General features: G+C 50.8%; 9 protein-coding genes across 9 annotated transcripts; 1 reads left to right on the forward strand and 8 right to left on the reverse strand.

Moving 5' to 3' along the window:
* Positions 1-127: 127 nt before the first annotated feature.
* Positions 128-1,033, reverse strand: CGGC5_v014874 (Meiotically up-regulated gene 14 protein; the record flags this gene model as incomplete). The annotated part of the gene is made up of 1 exon (XM_032019551.1): positions 128-1,033. One exon carries the CDS (start codon positions 1,031-1,033, stop codon positions 128-130), a length of 906 nt encoding a protein of 301 aa, XP_031883415.1.
* A 914-nt stretch (positions 1,034-1,947) lies between these two features.
* On the reverse strand, positions 1,948-3,571 carry CGGC5_v014875 (putative aldehyde dehydrogenase-like protein; the record flags this gene model as incomplete). The annotated part of the gene is made up of 3 exons (XM_032019550.1): positions 1,948-3,131; positions 3,185-3,384; positions 3,441-3,571. 3 exons carry the CDS (start codon positions 3,569-3,571, stop codon positions 1,948-1,950), a joined length of 1,515 nt encoding a protein of 504 aa, XP_031883261.1.
* A 1,113-nt stretch (positions 3,572-4,684) lies between these two features.
* On the forward strand, positions 4,685-6,669 carry CGGC5_v014876 (Arginine metabolism regulation protein II; the record flags this gene model as incomplete). Its single annotated transcript, XM_032019549.2, has 2 exons — positions 4,685-5,641; positions 5,698-6,669. 2 exons carry the CDS (start codon positions 4,685-4,687, stop codon positions 6,667-6,669), a joined length of 1,929 nt encoding a protein of 642 aa, XP_031883419.2.
* A 279-nt stretch (positions 6,670-6,948) lies between these two features.
* Positions 6,949-7,848, reverse strand: dapA-0 (4-hydroxy-tetrahydrodipicolinate synthase; the record flags this gene model as incomplete). Its single annotated transcript, XM_032019548.1, has 1 exon — positions 6,949-7,848. One exon carries the CDS (start codon positions 7,846-7,848, stop codon positions 6,949-6,951), a length of 900 nt encoding a protein of 299 aa, XP_031883418.1.
* An 865-nt stretch (positions 7,849-8,713) lies between these two features.
* Positions 8,714-10,149, reverse strand: FUB8-5 (Oxidase FUB9; the record flags this gene model as incomplete). Its single annotated transcript, XM_032019547.2, has 6 exons — positions 8,714-8,789; positions 8,845-8,921; positions 8,988-9,520; positions 9,581-9,918; positions 9,969-10,002; positions 10,056-10,149. 6 exons carry the CDS (start codon positions 10,147-10,149, stop codon positions 8,714-8,716), a joined length of 1,152 nt encoding a protein of 383 aa, XP_031883417.2.
* A 1,158-nt stretch (positions 10,150-11,307) lies between these two features.
* Positions 11,308-11,923, reverse strand: CGGC5_v014879 (uncharacterized protein; the record flags this gene model as incomplete). The annotated part of the gene is made up of 2 exons (XM_066153166.1): positions 11,308-11,567; positions 11,638-11,923. 2 exons carry the CDS (start codon positions 11,921-11,923, stop codon positions 11,308-11,310), a joined length of 546 nt encoding a protein of 181 aa, XP_066007547.1.
* Positions 11,924-12,983: 1,060 nt separating this feature from the next.
* Positions 12,984-14,362, reverse strand: CGGC5_v014880 (uncharacterized protein; the record flags this gene model as incomplete). The annotated part of the gene is made up of 3 exons (XM_032019545.1): positions 12,984-13,117; positions 13,169-13,991; positions 14,042-14,362. 3 exons carry the CDS (start codon positions 14,360-14,362, stop codon positions 12,984-12,986), a joined length of 1,278 nt encoding a protein of 425 aa, XP_031883314.1.
* Positions 14,363-15,280: 918 nt separating this feature from the next.
* On the reverse strand, positions 15,281-17,238 carry CGGC5_v014881 (putative transporter; the record flags this gene model as incomplete). The annotated part of the gene is made up of 6 exons (XM_032019544.1): positions 15,281-16,178; positions 16,231-16,395; positions 16,448-16,641; positions 16,695-16,742; positions 16,800-16,892; positions 16,963-17,238. 6 exons carry the CDS (start codon positions 17,236-17,238, stop codon positions 15,281-15,283), a joined length of 1,674 nt encoding a protein of 557 aa, XP_031883296.1.
* A 1,382-nt stretch (positions 17,239-18,620) lies between these two features.
* JLP1-1 (Alpha-ketoglutarate-dependent sulfonate dioxygenase) lies at positions 18,621-19,877 on the reverse strand (the record flags this gene model as incomplete). The annotated part of the gene is made up of 3 exons (XM_032019543.1): positions 18,621-18,868; positions 18,918-19,653; positions 19,710-19,877. 3 exons carry the CDS (start codon positions 19,875-19,877, stop codon positions 18,621-18,623), a joined length of 1,152 nt encoding a protein of 383 aa, XP_031883310.1.
* Positions 19,878-20,311: the final 434 nt, after the last annotated feature.

Genomic DNA, 20,311 nt, shown 5'->3' on the forward strand with positions numbered 1-20,311 from the left:
ATGATAGGCTTGTATCGGAATGGTTGTTCACGAAAGAAAGAAGAGATTCCATTGCTGTGTCAATTTCTGCTAAATAGCAACCTGCATGCCTCATTCTGCCCACACAAGAAATTCGAAAAGGCCAAAATTATTTCTTGAAATCTCCCTTGGATAACTCCTCCTCCAGGTCATAGTACACCTGGAACTCGCAGTAGCAAATCTCTGGGTCGCTCTCTACATCGAAGTTGAAGTCGGCTTCTTCATCCGTAATCAGAACCTTCGGTAGGCCATTTGCCGCTGCTGCTTCTGCTAAAAGTTGGACCTGGCAAGATCTCTCCATAGATGTGAATAGAAAAGCGGCTTCGTCAACCGTCTGCCCTACTGTCAGGATGCCATGATTTCTCAAAATGCACCCTTTTCCATTCGGCCCTAGAGCAGCCGCGATACGATCGCCCTCTTCGCTACCCAGTACAACCCCGCCGTAGCTGTTGTAAACGCTGTGTGCGTCCCGGCGGAACTTACAAGCGTCCTGGGTCAGCATTTCGAGTCGTCTGCCAAAAACGGACCAAGCTTTTCCATGGACACTGTGAGAATGGCAGACAGCATGGGCGTCCGGCCGGGCCTTATGCACTGAGGCGTGAATGAGGAAGCCGGCTGTATTCGGCGGTGCTCGACTACCTCCAAGGACAGCCCCGTCGAGACCAACAAGGATCATATCGCTGACCTTTAGGAGACCGAAGTGTCGACCCAACGGGTTGGTCCAAAAAGCGTTGGGAAATTCTGGATCACGAACGGAGATATGACCACTCATGCCCTCAATGTAGCCTTCTCGGTACCAGTGCCTGAAGGCAGCTGCCATGTGCTCAAGCTGCCACTGCCGATGCGACTGGAAATTAGGGTGTCGTGGGACTCCAGCAAGAACCACGTCTCCGTGGGACATGGCTTGAAGAGGAGTTTTGTTCTTGAGTTCGTGCCCATGTTTGGTGTGCGAATCCTCTTTTGGCTTGATGCTGAGGATATGCATCGTCGTAGAAGTGACAGTGGTTGAGCTCATTGTTGCGGAATGGCGAGAAAAGTAACTGAAGAAGTTGTTTTTGGATCGGTCGAAAAGACGAAATGTGTCTGTCAGCTCCGGGATGATTTAGCCACCTTGCTTAGACATTCCACACGTTGTCTTGGTTCAGATTCCATTTAAATGATCTTTGACCTCCCAGAAGTGTAAGTGGCATAGCACGTCTCACGTCCAAAATCGCTCAAACAAGCAAGCTTCCCCGGAAAGGGAGAGCGCTCGGATAGTTCGACCAGGTTTCCATTAGTCTCTCTCCTATGCCACTTGCGTCACATACCACGTCAGATCCTCCCACAGGCCCTCTGATTGGGAAGCTTTTCAAGCAGGATCACGAGAAGAACGTTGAGATAGTAGATTGAAGAGTGTGGGTACACGTAAACAAATCAGAATCGTGCCCATTAATCCTTCTCGAAGTTAGATCTCTACCAGAAAGCTGGGCACGGGTCTGCCATTCTCGATGGAAACAGTACAGCCACTGCATAGTACTAGGTATTTCCATCACACTTCAATTAGGCTAACGTTGGAGTATTGGGGAATTGCTTTCATTCTAGGTAACCAGGCCAAATACGGGTGTACAATACCGTGCTAGTCACTTGCGCAGAGGAATGAACCCTGCATTGCTCTGACAAGCAAACCCTTCGACTAATTCCACACAAGACTGGCATTTTACTCAGCACTCAGCGACAAGATGAGGCATTCATTAGAACTTATGAACTTATCTATCTGAAAACGTACGTAAGTGACCATAATCTTTGGAAAGAAAAGTGAATGTCTACATCAATGGTTTCTTCCCAGATTCACGAGGAATGACTCGAAACTGTTTGAAACCGACTGCTTGTAGATGATCATGATTTCTGCGAAAGACTAACAAGCTTTAATATGTAGGTGTATGGCAGCGATCAGAGCTTGTTTCCCATATTCACATGAACAGCCTTGATGTTCGTGTATGCTTCCAATCCGGCCTCCCCCAATTCCCTGCCAATACCGCTCTGCTTGACACCTCCAAATGGTACCCTAGGGTCACAGTACTGACTACTATTGATCCAAACCATACCAGCTTCGATTTCCTGGGCAACGCGGTGGGCTCGCTCGAGGTCGGTCGTAAATGCAGCAGCGCCGAGACCGTATGTAGTGTCGTTGGCCAAAGCAACAGCCTCTTCTTCTGTTTTAAAACGAAGAACAACCACAACCGGGCCAAAGATTTCCTCTCGAAAGATGCGCATGGAAGGCTTCACATCGGTGAACACTGTGGGGGCCACCCAGAAGCCCTTTCCGCTCTTATCGCCGGCGACGGTGGTGGGCTCCCCGACAGTAGCAACAGTGGCACCCTCCTTCTTTCCGATGTCGATATATTGGAGAACGCGGTCGTATTGAGCTTTAGACACTAAGGGGCCCTGGTATGTCGATGTGTCCCACTGGTTGCCCAGTTTGCTCACGGTCTTTGTTGTGTCCAAGAAGCTCTTGATAAACCTGTCGTAAATTCCATCCTGAACAAGAATACGGGAAGTCGCAGTACAAATCTGTCCCTGGTTGGACATGATACCGAAATGAGACCATTTGACGGCTTGGTCCAACTCAGCATCTTCAAACACAAGAAGAGGTGACTTGCCTCCTGTCTCGAGGGTAATGTTCTTTAGCGTTTTTGCCGCATTGCCCATAATATCCACAGCAGTAGCCGTAGAGCCTGTAAATGCAACCTTATCAACGAGAGGGTGCTGAACAAGGGCTGTTCCAGTCTCTCTTCCACCGTTGATAACATTGAAGACACCTGGAGGGAAACCAGCTTCCTTAACAAGCTCAGCCAGAACCAAAGCACTCAGAGGAGTCTGGTCGGCGGGTTTAAGGACGATCGCATTACCACAAGCCAGGGCCGGGCCTAACTTCCAGATGGCCATGCATAGTGGGTAGTTCCAGGGGATGATCTGGGCTACCACACCAATAGGCTGACGGATGGTGTACGCGAACTTTTCGTGGGTAGTGCTGATCGTTTGGCCAAACGACTTGTCTGCCCAGCCAGCGTAGTAGCGTACCACACCAACGGCTTCAACCAGGTCACCCTCGATCGCCTCCTTGTACGACTTTCCTGTCTGCATATGAGTATGTACACTCGTCGTATCGAAAGAGAATGTGGCATACCGTTATCCCATGCATCAATAGTAGCGAAGAGCTCTCGCTTTTGCTCGATGAGGTCGGCAAGACGTGACATCTTTAGACCACGGTCGGAGGCAGATAGCTTCTTCCAAGAATCATTTTTCATGACCGCCGAGGCCGCTCTGACAGCTTTGTCCACGTCGGTCGTGTCCGCGGCCTGAACCTTGGCGATTTCTTTCTCAGTCCTATTTGGATATCAGCAATGATGACCGGAATCTTCTTTCGGCATGGTGGAGCTCACGCAGGGTCAATTGAGACAATGCTCTGGCCGCTAGAGGATGCGACAAATTCATTGTTGATGAACAGACCCGTGGGCTGAGTGTACTTCACCCCATTGGGGGCTTGCAAGTCGAGAGATAGGGTCGGAGACATATTGGACGATTACGAAAGTAGTCTACGCAGCACATAGAAGTAAAAAAAGAGGCACGAAATGTTCTTTGCAAAAGACAGCTGGCAGTGGCACGAATCCGAGTCTTGGGGGATAAGCTCATTTGTATTGGCTTCGGAAGCTATCTTTGAAGCTTACATAGAAATGGACACTCGGGTAAACTCGATCAAGATCGTGAACGCTTTCTCATTCGAGAGCTCATGTAGTCAGCGAGCTGATCACTTTGAATCGCACTCTTGATCGAAATGACGATTTCTACTATCGTGGGTGCATCGCGTCTCAGTCGCGGGGTTACCCCGCGATTGTGCCCTTCTGTTTCTGGAACTGTTGTATCAACACCCCTGCATGGGAAGGGAACATGCTTCGATATGCAGCTTGATCTTCTCTAGCAAGCTGTTGCAATCGAGCTTAGTAGGCTATCAGGCGTTATCCAAGACTTTTGCCAGGTGGTGTGGGTTTCCGAAAACAATGCCGTGGAAACCTTCCCGATCTGTTGTTGGGAAGACGTTGCTCACAACTCCCCTGCCTCACTACTTTTGGCGCTGCGGGGTTCTCAGGACGCCACCGATTAATCTAGCCCGTGGAGACATGCCTATAACTGAGCAATCTGCTCTTGTCAACTCTGAACTTCGTCACGCCCGATTGACACCATTGTGCAATTTCATCTGCGCGCGGATACGTGGTAGCGCCTGATTCAGCTAAGCATAATTCCATTCGCACTGCGAGGAGTTTGTTCCCTAAGCCCACAAAGTCGGACCCCCTGAAGACTGTCAACAGATGCCTAAACCAGTCAGATACCGGGCCGAGCACACTCGGACATTTACTGGATGCCGATCTTGCCGGGCCCGTCATGCCAAATGTGACGAGGGCAAACCAGAATGCAATGCCTGCATACGTCTAGGGGTCACCTGCGGTGGCTATACTCCAAGCTTGTCCTGGATCGCAGACGGTGACGCCACTGGAAGATTGGAGCCTCGGGACCCAGAAACATCTGATTACCGCTATCCGCTTTTTTCCGGTACGTCTGGCCAGTTCACTCTTCGTACCTATATGCCGCTGACTCTGATTCGCATTTTCTAGATGCGGAACGTCGTGCAATGTGTGCCAGGCTGTCCAGGAGTCTCGGCTCGAAATCCGCAGGAAGCATTCTGGCCGACTTAGACTCGGCCTCCAAAAGAAGTGACACCAACAGCGATTTTAGTGTTGCTCAAGGCCCGTTCGGAGTATTTCGCATGGATGAGAGTGATATGACTTCAATTGCCAGCCGTTCATCTTCATCTGGGTCAACACATCATACGGCCTCTGACACAGATGACAAGGGAACGGAGGAGTCCATCGGGCTTCCTGGTGATCTCATCAAGTTTAACTGGTCACCACCAGACCAGGATCTAGACTTCCAGTCTTTCCTTGACAATATGGACCTTTCCATGGGCCAGGACGATGTCCTTAGCTCTACCGAAGCCTTTACAGGCTCGATCTCTGATCTTTTGGCTGACATCCCACCTGATTTGGAGGCCATTTCGGATTTTTATCTTGCAGAGGAAGGGGTCGTCCCCGAAAAGGACATGTCCACACTTAGGAGGGACACTGATGTTACCAATCAAGCTGCAGTCGGGGACACAGTCCCATCACCTCCTCTGTCAATCAATCTCGACGCAAGGTCAGATATGCCCGAACAAGCCCAGGCGCTATTGCGTTATTACAAGACTCACATAGAGTCCGCACCAACATGCATCCAATCCAGCAGGTGGAAATCACCATGGAAGCTCCTCTTTCTTCCGTGCGCATTCGAGACATTTGCAGAACTGTCTCTTCTCGGCGGCACATCGCATACTCGGTCAGCAATCCTCTGCGCACTTCTGTCTCACAGCGCCTTTCAACTTCACAAGTCTGACTCAAATTCGCAATCGGACTATTGGCATAATCTAGGAGTCAAGCATAGGGACAGAGCCCAGAAACATCTGAGAAGCGCCGTCGAGACTGAGGCAAGCGACTCAGAGCAGACCAAGTATAAAGAATTGTTGATGGCCTTCATAGCAATGGCAATGATATCGGTAAGTAGATGTCAGTGGACTGACTAATTCGAGGTTTACGCTGACCAGCTGGAAAGATCTACCAAGGAAATCGAACCGCAAGAGTCTTTCTGCTTGATGCAGAGCGGCTGATCAGGGTCCGAGGCTTGGCAGAGGAGAACCCCGAACTCATTCGCGTACTTCACCACGTGTACACATACCTTCGCGTCATTGCGGAGGGAATATATGCTCTAGATGATGGCTCGATTGATTCCGAACAAGCTGAGACTTTCCCCCAGGTTCCTGAATCTGGTTCATTTCGGATCAGCGAGGATCTGCTAAACATTGGACTCGACCCTGGTGTCGAGAAGAACTCGAAAGTTGGATATGGTGACATCCATCTCCAAGTACAAGGGCGCTGGAAGGAGACTCTGCATTCTCGAATCCATGGCATTCCGGAGTCACTCATGACATTATTATCGCAAACGATATCTCTTGCAAACGAAAAGAACCGTCTGGAGACTCGTGCTAGGTGCGACCCGAAGCTGGCGGCAGACTTGAAACACCACATCAAGACTTTGGAGGAAAGAATCTGGACTTGGTCTTCGTCCTCCGAAGTATCGATGATTCTCACCGGCGACGTGTCATTCTGTACCAAAGGTCCCAACCTTGTTTGCCATCCTCGGAACCAGGCGATGATTTCGGCGATTCATCGAGCATTGATTATCTACTTCTACCGTCAGGTACACGATGTCAGTGCTATGATACTCCAGGACGTTGTGCGGCAAGCTATGGAACAACTAGAATCATGCATCTGTGAAATGATCAACAGCGATGACTTTGCTTTGAGTCTTGCGTGGGCGGCATTCATCTGCGCTCGCGAGGCAATCTCGCCGGACCTTCAGGATAGAGCTAGACACATCATTTCCATCACAGACGGCCGAGGTGTTTACTTTACGTCGAGACCAGCCATTGAGGTCATCTCATCGCTGTGGGCGAAGCGGCAAGCTATTGGAGGCATTGACCTTGGAGGTAGTGTGCAAGCCTCCGATCTTCCATGTTCTGTATAAATAATAATTGGATGTATGATGTGCTTTCTTCAGAAGTTCGTCTTGTGAACTATGGTAGCTATAAGCTTGAAAAATCCAGAAATTGATCGTTACAAATATCGTTGATCGAAAACATCGGCGGGGGAAAACAAGCTGGATGCCGAGTTCACGGGAAGGACTCCCTGACTTGATCACATGGTAAGTTATTGTATGAAGAAAAGGTGATGAGGTTTTGTGTGTTCTGCCTATAACTGATGATTCCTAATACTCATTATTCGACATCAATGCAGACTATTCTAGTTAAAAAGGAACGCCAGCGTTCTTGAGCAGAGCAGCTAGCTCTGCCTTGTGGTTATCTTCCAGGAGAGCAAACGGCTTCCTGACCCCACCCGTCTTCCAACCGCGCACTTCCATGCCCGTCTTAACAGCCGATGAGTAATGGTGTGACTCAAGGAATTTGGTAATGGGCCAAATCTTAGCCCAAACCTCTCGACCCTTTTGAATATCATTTTCAACTGCAAGAGCATTCCAAAGCTCGACAGAGAGCTCGGGAATGATGTTGGTCGCACCCCACACAGATCCGGTAGCTCCGGCCGCCAATCCGTAGAATGTCAGGGTGTCCCAGCCGTTAAAAGTCGTAATGCGATCTCCGGTAGTGAGAAGAAGCTCGGTGAGGGCCGGAGCATTGCCGGAGGTGTCCTTCATGTACTTAACACCAACCTCCGAGAGGCCGGCAATTTCCTCCACCGAAAGGTTGACACCACTGGCAGATGGGATATTGTAGTACACAATAGGGAGACCACTAGCGCTATGGATTTCCTGAAGCAAACCGCGAAGCTGCTGGAGGTTGGGAGGGTCGTAGAAAGGGGGCACAACCATGACGGCCTTAGCGCCAACCTTTGCAGCATGAACTGCGTGGTCGATTGCGCCGGTAGTGGTCAAGTCGCCAGCTCCAGCAATAACAGGAACGCGACCAGCAGCCGCTTTAACACAGACCTCGATGACGGTCTTACGTTCCTGAACCGTAAGGGCGGTAAATTCTCCGGTACTACCCCCCGGGACAAGGCCGTGAACGCCGGCTTCGATTTGTCGGTTCACATGCTCTGCAAGGGCAGTCTCGTCGACGGACCCATCAGGCTTGAAAGGTGTAATGAGGGCAACGAGAATACCCGTGATGTCGTTGTGCTTAGGGGCGAGCATGGTGAATGTTGGGTTCCACGATATAGAGATGAGGGATGTTATGATGGCAATAGACTTGAAGTTTCGAACTGTGTGAGGATGAGGAGGTTGCTGCTTGATTGAACAAAGTGATAAACCTAAGAATGACTGGCTATTATATATGCTGTCCTGTCTATTCAAAAACAACATCAAATGTTCTCAGAGATCGTGAAGGGAAAAGTTCAAACGGGTTCTCTGGTGGAGCGCGATGAAAGCGGATAGAGTCCTCGATGAAATTTACTGGATTCCAAGCACCTCCTCAATGGGAAGGGCAATACCCAGACTGAGCTCTTTCGGATCCTTTCCTACGATAGACATTCAAAACATGGCCGGAACGGTAGTCTCATCTGGCAATGCACAACGAAACTCTTTGGGTGCCCGAAAAGGCAAGCCTCCACGTCCGGGGTGTGGACCCGTTTCCCCGCAAAAGCCAGGACATTCACTCCGACATCCCGATGCGCCCGCTTCTTGGGGTGTCGACACAGAAAGCGCAGTTGCATCGTTATTTGACACATGCGTTTCTCAAACAACAGCATATCTCATCAAGTACCGAATTGGATATGAAAGACTGTGGGCTATTTCGTTGCACCTTTTGTTGTTTTGGATGCTGCCTGTCAGCACTGGCTGGGAGGACAGAAAGAGGATCTGGGCCTTGTCACACACACCGCGCAAATCCGTGTGTATTACGCAGGACCAGAGGAACACCGGGATTCAAATCCATACCACGATGAAAAGCATTGGGTTATTCCGCGGCTAAGCCATCAAAGCAAGTGTATAATGAATGATGGAATGATGCTTTAGAATAAAACTAATGGAATGAACTACACATTGCCGCAAAATCAGACATTCACAACTTTGCCAATATCCCGTCCGCCTTCTTGTACACAAGGTGATCTTGAGTGATGTCCTTGACGCTTTTGCAACTGCGGAAACGGTCAGCATCTGTCTTCAGCTTTCCTCATACACGCTTCGACTCACCCGGCCAGCAACATAGCCACCTTGAACTCATACATGAGAATTTTCAGCGCTAGCTCGACACCCTCTTGGCCGTCGTACTGGAGAATGAGCTGTTAGGAACGTTTTCGTACTGCTGCGTGTAAGGTATTTGATGGATCACGAACCGCAAGGCCCCATATGGGGATCCTGCCCACGAAACAGTGCGAGGCACCCAGAGCGAGAGCCTTGAAGATGTCGGTACCTCGGCGAATACCCCCGTCCATAGTGATTGGAATCTTTCCTCGCGCCACAGGGGCACACTGTCTTAAAATGTCAATTGAGGCCGGAACTCCATCCAGCTGTCGACCACCGTGGTTAGAGATTACCACGCCATCTAATCCATGCTTAATGGCGGCTCGGACGTCATCAGGCCCGTATATTCCTTTGACCCATATTTGCAGCTTCGTGTGCTGGCGCAGCCAAGGGATCAAACTGTCCCAGTCAACCGACGGGTCATAGTCATGCTTGCTAGGCTCAGCCGGCACCTCGTCGCTTTTTCCAATCTGATCGCTGGAGGCACGGAGCTCGCTTTTCCCATCAGAGAGTAGGTTTGGCCAGGACATCCCGTCCGGGAGACTGAAGTTGTTTCGATACTCGTTCAAACGTCGGCCTAAGCAGGGAGTGTCGGCGGAAAGGAAAATCGCCTTGTATCCAGCAGCTGGTGGTCACTGTATTAGCTTGTGCGAGTGTCGAACAGAGAAAGACTTTATAAACGCACCTTCTGCTCGTTGGAGGATTTGGAGGGTAGTCGACCGATCCTTCAAAATGCACATTTGCATTACGTAGGGATTCCCAGCACCTTGAGAAATAACATCCTCCAGTGATGCGGTTGCATACGATGATAGACCCATGCAGATTCCCATCTTTGCTGCAGCTCTCGAAGTTGCAATCTCGCCGTCTGGATGAGCTAGACCATGCATGGCTGCAGGGCTGAAGCCCAAGGGCAACGCTGTTTTGAAACCGAAAATCTCACCGGATATATCGACATTATCGACATTGACAAGGACACGAGGTTGAATCTTGTAATAGTCATAAGCTTCCTCATTCTCCTTCACACTAGGGATATTAATCTTCATTAGCCAGAAAGCTTCATGTGGAAGGCGTACGTGAGTAGATCCATAGCGCCCTCGTTGAAGTAATCTCAAAACTAATGTTAGCAGATGACTGCATAAGCCACACGACAGGAAGCGTACCTCGATACATCTTTGGGAGTCTTCGGCTTCCATGGTCCTTCAGATCTTGAATGCTGTGGACCAAGGTGTCCCAAGAAACTCCTCTATTCGCCATATCGCGCTGAGAGATGTTGCTTTTCGTCAGGTAGAACTACGACAGGCAATATTGATAACATTCAGATTCAATCGACGGCTGCAAATGGTAAATTTGAGTTGGAGACTGAGGGTTCAAGTAGTACGTAACTGCGAGCATTCCTCAATCCAACTCAGCCAATGACCGTGCCTACTTTGATCAGCAAAGGCTCCGACACATCAAATTGAAAGACACATGCATGGCCCCGAGCTTCAGACAAGCCCCAGGACGAGTAGTACCCAGTGGAACAGAAGCCCTGCAATGAACAGCGCTCCTCAATGAATTACTTTGAAAGAAAGCGGAGCTGGCTGGATTAGGGTCAGCTGTTCTGGTCTTAGTGACGGAGTTGCCTCTCGAAGGCCGTCGATACCTGACAAAACAAGATGTTCTCGGCAGAAATCATCAAGCCTCCGGCATCAGATTATCCCGATACAGTCCTATCATATCTCCTCTGTCACACGCATCTCCTGAAAAGAACCCTGGCGGTATCTGCGCCAAATCATGCATTGCCACGCAGATACCGACGAGGTTGGTCGGGGCCGCTCAAAACGTATTCTGAAATATGTACAAAGCTGAACGCCGGTCCTTCCTACAACTAGAATCTCGGGATGATGAATGCAATGAAACCTGGGGGCGGGGACAAGAACTGGCGAAGTTTGCCCACTTAACGGCTACCCCGGAAAGTTGGTAGATAAGCCCGATGCAGGCGGATGCATGAAGACGTAGAATGTTCCCGCTGCCTGGCGGATTTTACAGGAGATAAACCCCTTAGTCCTAGATAAGCCGCAACGTTCAAAAGAGGTAGGTTATTGAGAGCTATCTTGCGGGGTAAATGCAGGCATCCATGTTCCCCGATACCCATGCTGAACGGGTGTCTCAGAGCTCAGAAGCCTGCCGTTTTCAATAGGTACGGACGGATGATAATTATTTGTGTCAGGTTACATCAGATGTTGGCAACTGGCGGAGGTGATGTTTACTATGAGGTGTCGCAGGAGCTTGACGGCTTTGTATCTAGGCGATCACTGCGATTGGCGGCAAGACTCATCCAAAGGGAAATGGGATGCAGGAGAAATGAAAAGTAGCTTTTTTAAAAATCAATTGAAAGTTATGATAACTGCCCATGGTTCCTCATTCTGGCCTCTAAGGGACGTACTTTAACAGACGAGTTTCAGTCCAGCGTCCGCCAAAGACCGGCTGAAGATGATCAAACAGGGCACTTGCGTCTTCTTCTCTAACGCCCTGAATGTCGTCGTAGACGAGAAGCCTCGAGAGTACGTCTCTACTCTCACGTGCCAGAGCTTGTGCCTCTTCAGGAGGCTTTCCACCGTTTTGTGCAGTCAGTATTATGGAAAGATGGAATTTTGACCGCGCGACGGCCGCGTCCTTCCTCAGTGCACTGCCTAGTTTCAGCGTGGAATGAATTAGAAATATGATCGGAGCCATTGAGTCGATATAGTTCTTGTGCAATACCGTGAAGTAATAGGTCCCTTCCCTCGCTATTTGTAAGCTCCTCAAGGTTCTGGCGGTAATAGTCAATAGGACGAGAAGGCGCCGTGAGGCCTTGGTGTCTGGTTGTGATTAGGATGCTTCCCATCGTTACAGAAGTCTTCATTGGTACGAAAGATTCGGCATGATACCACTTATCCACGTTGTCGAGAATCATCAGCCACCGGGCTTTAGTTGACTTCAGAAACTCCCGTCCTAACCTCGTGAGGGTCTCTTGATCCGTTCCAGAGGCCGCCGACGCGAGGCTCATGGCAATCTGATTGAACGTCTCGGAGGCACTAATTAGTGTCTCAGCTTGAACCCAAAAGATGTACTCGAACGACTGCTCGTATTGGTACGTGAATTAGACTGTCAGAGCTGTCTTTCCCATCCCACCTTCCGCGCTGAGAACATACACGCAACCCGGCTCGGAAAGGATCTAATACAGGTTCGCAAGATCCTTCTCGCGACCTTTGAAGCTGTCATCCTTGGGGAACATTCTCGTTTCAATGACAGGAAATCTCAAAGTTGAGTCAGTGCCTGAGCGTCCTCTTCGGTTACGTGAGCCGGAATCAAAGATGTGATGGTGATTGGGCGTGACATTCGACCTCGTCAGCTTCTGCACACGCTATTAGCGTGCTGATTCGCCCGGTCCAGAAGCTCTGACCGATCCGTGCCCTGACGGCTCATCCTTAGACGCATCACGAAGATCATCCTGATCAGTGATTTCCGGTGGCTGCGGAGTCTGACCAAGATTGACGATTTGTTCATCGGCAAAAGCCTGCAAGAAGCGCACTTTATACCCACGCTCAGACATGTTGTCGCTAGCGCTTTGCGACATGATTTCGTCGTTTTCATCATCTTCGGTCGATTCATCGCCACAAACGAATCTCAAAGCTAGTTGCTCAAGGTGTTCGGCAATGTGTTCCTTGATCTGAGTCGACTCTAGTGGTGATAAAAACGACTCTTGGGTGACACCCGCTCAACCAACCAGCCTGCGCTACAAAATTTCATGAACAAAACCAAGCAAGAAATCTGATAGGGCCATGACTCAAGGTCCAGGAACTTGATATGCGGTTACTTGCCCACCCATTGAGACATTAGATGCCACTGGCGCTGGTTTGGCGCACGTAGCTGAGGTGATTCGGTTGGAAACAACTACTGATCTCAGCTGTTACCGCAGTTGAATCTGTGCTCAAGCTTCATCAATTGGGTCTCGAAAGGACACCAAGTATACACGAGTGAGACTTTTCCGTTCTTGCAACATCGAGGAATCAGATTGTAAGTGTTAGAAAGAGGGCTCTATGAACTTCCTTTAGCTTCAAGGAACATTAAGCCCCATTACCGCCATGGACCTCAGCTTCGTCTAAGAAAGAATCCCCTTCTTGGCGATGCAAAGCCTTCTCACTGCGGATGACCTTGAACTCCGGGGGTAAACGACCAACGAAGCCAACCTCGGTGCCAACTACCTCATGTTAGCTCGAGGACTGTGGAACTGCAAGAGAGTTGAACTTACGAAACAAGATGGACACGAGTTCGGCCAGCACTGGAACCCATGGCGTGAGAGCAAGTGCCTGTCCTAAACTCCAAGCATCCTCTGACTTCCATGACGCGCCGCTGAAGAACGCGACGAGAATGATCCAAGCGCCCCACATGCAAATGAAGTTGAAGGACGCGTACATAATCATAGCCCCCTTAGCAACCTTTTTGAGCCAATTTGCCTGCCACATCTTACGATTGTTGCATCTGTAGAAGCATAGGACGACGCTGAGGCACAGCCCAAAGAGCGGGGGCATCCATACCATGGCAGCCATGGTGAACATGGCCGCTGATACAACAGCCTGTGATGGATGGTTTTGGGGGCAAAGACCAATGACGTTGGAGTTGTGGTAATAGTCGACTTGGGCGCTATTTGTGCACAACACCCAAGCTGCGGTGTGGATGACGAACAACCCGACGAGGACGGCGCCCTTAAGCCAACTCCGACGAACAGAGTTGAGGATGAGCGGAAGCATCGTTGCCAACGGATAGAACGCAAAGGCGGACACGATGAGCTGCAAGGAGGAGTTATAACGATAGGCAATTGGAGAGACTTGGCTGTAGATGACAGTAGCCTGGATCCCGAGGGAGAGGAATGCAGCGGCGGTAAAGAGGTCGTATGTTGTACCTCTCAAAGCCTCATTAACGCGACTGACGACGCCAGGCTTGACAGCTTCAGGCGATTCCTGGGTTTCGTTGGGCGAGCTGGCCCTATGCTTTCGGTTGTTGAGATACCGCAGCAGGGCAAATGTGCAGTAGATGGTCAACAATACGGTTTCGAGACCGTAGGAGGCGAGAAGCTGCTACTGTTTAGCATGATCAACATACGAGGCAAATGTGAAGTGCTCACACCAAAGCCAGCGAGGCCGCCGTCAATCTCGGAGCCAAAGGCCTGGCACAACTCCGGCCGACATGACGAGATATCTGCCACCTGACGGGCCAGAGTAGTCCTGTTCAAGCGAACCCACCCATGCCAATCGATGATTTGCGCATTGTTTGGCTGCGTTGAATTGACCTCGGGAACAACAGCACGCCAGAAGCTCGCGACAGTGGGAAACGGCGGCTCGTTGTCGTCTGTCGTGACCCAAGCAGCGTAGGCGCCGAACGCGGTGCAGTCTCGGGTAACGTCAAGCTCAGCCCAAGCTGGCCCTCCCCAAGGAACGCTGCCCATTGCTATCACGGGTAGGCGGGGTAAATGCGATGCTGTTTGTCGATTCTGTGTGTCAGCCGTGGCTGTAAGAGTCCTGAACCACCATTTATTGTGATGTTCAGAGTCGCAATGTTGACGACATGGCGGCGGAAAAGTGCATCAGCAGAGAAAACATCAAATACTGGTGCCTTGGTGCGGCCAAGCCCCTGAGAGGATTCAGATCATTTTACATACCGCGCCAGGATCACAATCCCTCCGACGGTGGGAGATAGCGCCCGGAATGGTGTCGCCTGCAGTGCCGAAATGGTAGTGTCTCTCAGACCGTGTTTTGATAGGCTACTGGCACCAGGGACCCTGCCTTCAATTGACTCTATTCCCGATAAGCTTAGCCTTTGATCGCGTCTGAGGCGTCACACGAGAATCTGATCGCCAATATGCGACTTCAAGCGCATCAAACAGATTATCAGCAACGTTTCTAATGACGATGGAAACCTACACAGCTGCTGTACTGCTTGTGAGCAGCCAAATTAGGTGCATCACATAGATCACAACTGCGTGCTGGTAAGGAAAAGCTTTTGATCACTAAAACCGTCCATCGGTCTTCGTGTCACCTCAGAGGGAACCCCTGCATAAGATATGCACGGGCTCTTATGTGGTTTGAGCGTTTTTGTCCACGATGTATGTCTTTGTTGGTTCCTTGAACTGGCCTATCTCACGAAACATGACATCGACGTCCTATCACCAGTTGCCCCGAGTCTATGTTAATGAATTGGTCGTTGTCATATCAAATATTGACGTCTAGTTTCATCCATGCTAAGCTCATATGCGATCCTGTTCAGGTCCATAGCCGCTACTCATGCGCTCCATATTGACAGCCACAGGTCGTCGAGCCTCCTCCTAACAATTGGTTGGCCTAGCTAACTCCACAACAAACAATATTCAGTGCGCGAATCTGAAATCGAGTCTTTGCTGGCCCTCGTCTGTTGTGTTGAGGGTGTAGTCCTCTTGTTGCGCCTTCGTCAAAGCATTCCACGCCCGATCGCGAACCTTGTTCCGCCAGATGTAAAATGCCTTGACGAGGTAGAACAGCACAATGTTGAAGCAGCAGATTCCGAGAAGAATCTTGTTTCCGCGGCGATACAAAGGTTGATCGTCATCTCGGTAGATGTTGGATGCAGCAATGTTGCCCGCCTGCACGAACATATTGTACAGCGCCGCGCTAACAGCTCTCGTTCGCACCGCATTGCTGTTCTTCGCGTTCCATCCAACCAAGATGGCGTGGCAGTAAGGGTAACTTAGCAGACCAGTCAACAGAGCATATCTGATCCAGGTGCTCGAGCTTGCAGGTAGAGCCACGAGCGCCACGAGCCATGGGAAGATCCAAATGTTAGAGATGGACGAGACAATGGCTCGCTCCTTGAACTTTCCAGAGACCCATGAGATAATGAGTAGATTGACGGCGAACAGGAATTGCGAGGGAATAGCGAGAAGATTTGCTTGGAAAACAGAGAATCCCAGCTTGCGAAGGATGTAGGAGAGATAGTTGCTCGGCGGGGAAGGCGGGATATATGTGGTCAAGCCGATTAGGTATAGAGGCCACTGCTCCCAGTCCTTGACGACCTTGAACAGCTGAGAGGGGCCGACTGCTTCTCGGTTGTGCATGTCACCCTTGCTCGGGTCGTCCCGCAGCAGGCGGTTGACCATGATGTACTCTTCGTGGTCGGAAAACCATCCATTCTTACCCCGGAACCAGTTTTTAGTTTGGCAGGGGCCAGGGGGCATGAGACCCCACGAGAAGATGCCGATGATCAGGGTCACAATTCCCTCCAAGAGGAACCTTTTGCACCGTTAGTCAGAGAATCCACATCATGCATGATGGGTTTACATACAGCCATCTCCAACCAGACCATCCTGCGATTCCTCGCATCTGGAGAACACCTGCGGCAAGCAAGGATCCCACAATGTTGACGGTGCTGAGCGCCGTCCAGAACCAGGCGAGTCTGAGGGGGAGTTCGTTAGACTTGTAGTAGTAGGTGAGCCAAAGGACAATGTCACTAAGATGAGTTAGCAATGTGCAACAATCCTCGATATCGAACGGCCACTCACGGGATGAAACCGCCCATCAACAGGCCAAGAAGGGCTTTGATGGCATAGAAGCCAGCGCGACTCGACAAGAAAGCCTGGCAGCCAGCCGTGATAGACCAACCCACCATAATGGTTGGGATCCACCTGTCGGCACCGAGCTTCTTGCTGATGAGCCCACTGGGCAACTCCGCGGAGAGGAACGTCAGAAGGAAAATCTACCCCCGAGTGTGAGTCTAATTGTGTTCCAGAATGTTTTGGGTGAACTAACCGTCTGGCCATAGTTGTAATCGTTCGTGTTCATGCCGAGTTCCGGAAGCTTTTGAACAGGTTAGTTGGCATTCGTATCCAATTCTCTTCCCATGGGCATACATACCATGTTGTCAGAAATCGCTCGGTTGATATTACGACGATGGAGATCCAGGGCGCAAAACATGACCCAAGCCCAAACCATGATGCGCTTGTCGATCTACACACATCCAAGTTAGCATCAATTCGAATCCATTTTGTCCCGTAATCAACAGGTGAGTCAACCGTACCTTTCTGACCAGCTTCTTCTCTTCCTCTGCCGACCATTGGTAACTCGGATCGAAACGGTGTCGGTTCTCGTACTGCGCCTTCTCGTACACCTTGCGCCAGTATTCAGCGATACTGGGGTCGGAGAAAACATGCTCATCCGTTGAGCCGTACGCATTGTCGGACACTTCCCTCACCGATGACACTGACGCGTCCGTGGCCTGCGACTGGGAGGTGCTAACGTCTTTGGTCTCCTCGGGATGGTCCTTGAAGGGCCCTCCAGTGTTGGTAGAAGCCATGGCTGAATGACCGGCAACTCTGAACAACGGGAATTGTTACAGTTGTGTCAGTCCTTGCAGATGTTGTTAGAGCCTCGACAGATGCATCACAACCTCGCAATCCCGGCAGTTTGGTATCGTTCCGCGGAGATGCAAGAACTTTTATAGATGCCCTCCATGAACCCGGCAATCTGGGCATTGGTCTCTACGCGTAATTCATCTCAACTCTCCGGCTTGACGTCGGATGGCAGGGGTGCAGAGGAGAAAATACTGGCCGCAGTGTCGCGATGATCCAGGGCGATCGCACCATAAGCGATTCGAGTTGTTCAGCGAATGAGCCGTCTTATCTATGGTGCAATTGCTTCACGGAATTGCGCTGTGCATCAATGGTCAACGACTCGTAACGGGCCCGTGGGGGGGTCGAGTAGGATCCGGAGTGGTTCCAGCTTTCGGGAATGATCAGTGACAGGTAATGGAGCAGCCGAAGACTAACAAACAAGCTTACGAAGGGCTCAGTTAAGCGGAAGGAATCCCGTCTGGGACCATTGGGGGGCTCATTCGTGGGACGGCGCATATGCCGACTGGGGAAATTCTGCTAGTGCTGTCTTGGTGAGATGGCGAATGAATTGCCTCCTGTGGATAGTTCGTCGAAAGACGAGGATAATCCAGACCCAACCTCTTGGCTCTTCGCATTTGATTTGGGTTGCATGCAAGCCGGCACGTTTTGTTAACGAAAAGGGGATGGGAACGGCATTGCGTGATCTTAGCCATGGGATTGCGACAGAGAAATATGCGCGATGTCGAAGAACCGACCAATCAGACAACAGCCAAATGGACAGCCCACCCTGGCGCAGCGCGGACGTCTCGAAGTACAGCCAACGCTGCTACTATCCCAGGCTTATCTTAGCCTTTAGTCTTTGTCTTCTGCCCATGTCATCGAAGGTTCGATGCAAGTCTGGATCTTATCAGTGGCTTGCGCAGGGAGACAAAGTTCGAAAATAGCTTCAGTTCGGCAAGTCGTGTAGAGTAAGCTATTCCGATGTTGGAAACAGTCGTTCCCAGGGGAATGGGTATGCAACATGGCCTGTGCCACTGACAGACGACCCGACTGCATGGGAAAGGGTCTTCGAGTTACCCCTTTCACCGTGACTCTCTCAACTTGAGATCGTTGAGCCCGTTGTGACAAAATAAGAACGAAAACACTCCTCAGGTGAACTCAAGACGGTCACAAGTCGGGGGTCAGATCATCAGAAATCGTAAAATTGGCATTCATCATGATTCAAGTCTCTCCATAATAATTGTTGCGGTATTTTACTGCGGACACACCACCATTCTTGGTTCAGATGGTCCGTTGATGACCTCGCTGGTCTTGTTATTTACGCAGCCTCACTCATCCTCAAAACCTAACCCTTGAATGGGGTCTCGTATGGCCTCTCGGCCTGAGGAGTGATTCTGGCAAGGTGCCTTCGGGAGCCATTGTTCCAGTCAACGAGCGCAGAGTGCTGAGTGACTCTGTTGTCCCAAACGACAACGGTGCCTTCCTCCCACTTGACACGGGCGTGGAAGTCTGCGCCCCAAGCAATGTGCTCGTACAAAAACTTAAGAAGAGCGTCGGACTCTTCCTTCTTCAAACCGACAATCTCACGGGTGACTATTTTTGAATCAGCATATGCATTTTGGCGTCTTCAGTATCGACTTACACTGAGGGTTGATGTAGAGCGCCTTCTCGCCAGTAGCCGGGTGTGTGCGGACAAGAGGGTGGGTGTTGGCAACAGGCTCGCGGCGCTTGATGCTGCCCTTCTTCACAGAGGCAGCGACCTGCTCGATACCGGAGTGCACCGCCTGCAGGCCGTGGAGTCTCTCTTGGAAGAGCGGGCTCAGACGCCTGTAGGCCTCAACGGCGTCGCAGAAGAGAGTGTCGCCTCCAGTCTCGGGCTTGTCGAGGATGTACAGGAAGGTGGTACCAGGAGGCTGGGCCTCATAAGAGACATCGGAGTGCCAGGCAATGGAGCTGGTTCTGGTGGCGAAGAACTGCTCCGCTGATCGGTCACCTGCCGCGCGGTGAACTAGGTGAATCTCAGGGAAGCCCTCAGGAGATCCAGAGGTAGGGTGGATGTGATGGCGACCGAAGTAACCGCCGAACTCGAGGGCCTTGTCGATGGGAAGGTCGGCAAAGTCCTGGCCGCGGAAAGCAACGACCTTGCGCTCGGCAACGTAGCGAGCCAATTCGTCCTTTCCGGCGTCGCTGAGCTTGCTCAGCTGGATGCCCCTGACCTCAGAACCGATGGTGGGCGTCAGGTCAGTGACCTGAGCCTCACTCTTGGGGAGAAGGTTGGGGAAACTAGGGTCTGCGTTCTTTCCGTGTTCTACATGCTGGAATGGTTGCAGAGGGGGGTATTTCTGCTCGGGGTTCCACGTGGGGAGGTAGTGAGGATACTACATCATACAGATCAGTCGCTGAATGCTGAAATGGGGTCCTCGAAAGAACGAACCTTGGCGCCCTCATGGCCATCTCCTCCCTTGGACTCGGCCTCCTTGTCGTAAACAACAGGAGACAGCTCCTTGTAGTCGCCAGAACCGTCAGCGTACAAGCGGAGGTTGTTCACCGGCAAGCTAGCCGGGTCCGTCACGGTGGACGTCGATGTTGCTGAAGGTGCCATTTTGTCTGATTATGCGTATGATTGCACTTGTTCTCAACGCTGTACTGTCTATGAGAAGGGCGGCTTGATGGAAAGTGTCCGATTGCTCTTATATAGATTACCCCTCCAAAAGGCATGACTGTCGGAGCTCATCCGATGAGGGGCACTCAACCAGAAGAATTGCATGCTGGCAGGGATTAGATTGCGTTGTCTGCCCGACCGTCCAAAGAAAACAATATTCAGCCGACGCGGCCCCGATCTATGGCTACAAAACTACAGTCCATTGGCTTCTTGGGGTACATGAGACGAAAGATGGAGGTATCGGGTCCTGTGGATGGAGGGGAAATGACGCCATTCATATCGAAGTCAGCAACTTGAATGGTGGCATGAAGCGGCCTCAAGGACGGTGCTGATTAGAAATGGTGGCTGCGCGATGTTGCTATCTTGGGGGTCAA

This window comes from Colletotrichum fructicola (genome assembly GCF_000319635.2).
Source record: "Colletotrichum fructicola Nara gc5 chromosome Unknown KSG_Nara_v1_contig09, whole genome shotgun sequence".
In the NCBI taxonomy this organism is placed as follows: domain Eukaryota; kingdom Fungi; phylum Ascomycota; class Sordariomycetes; order Glomerellales; family Glomerellaceae; genus Colletotrichum; species Colletotrichum fructicola.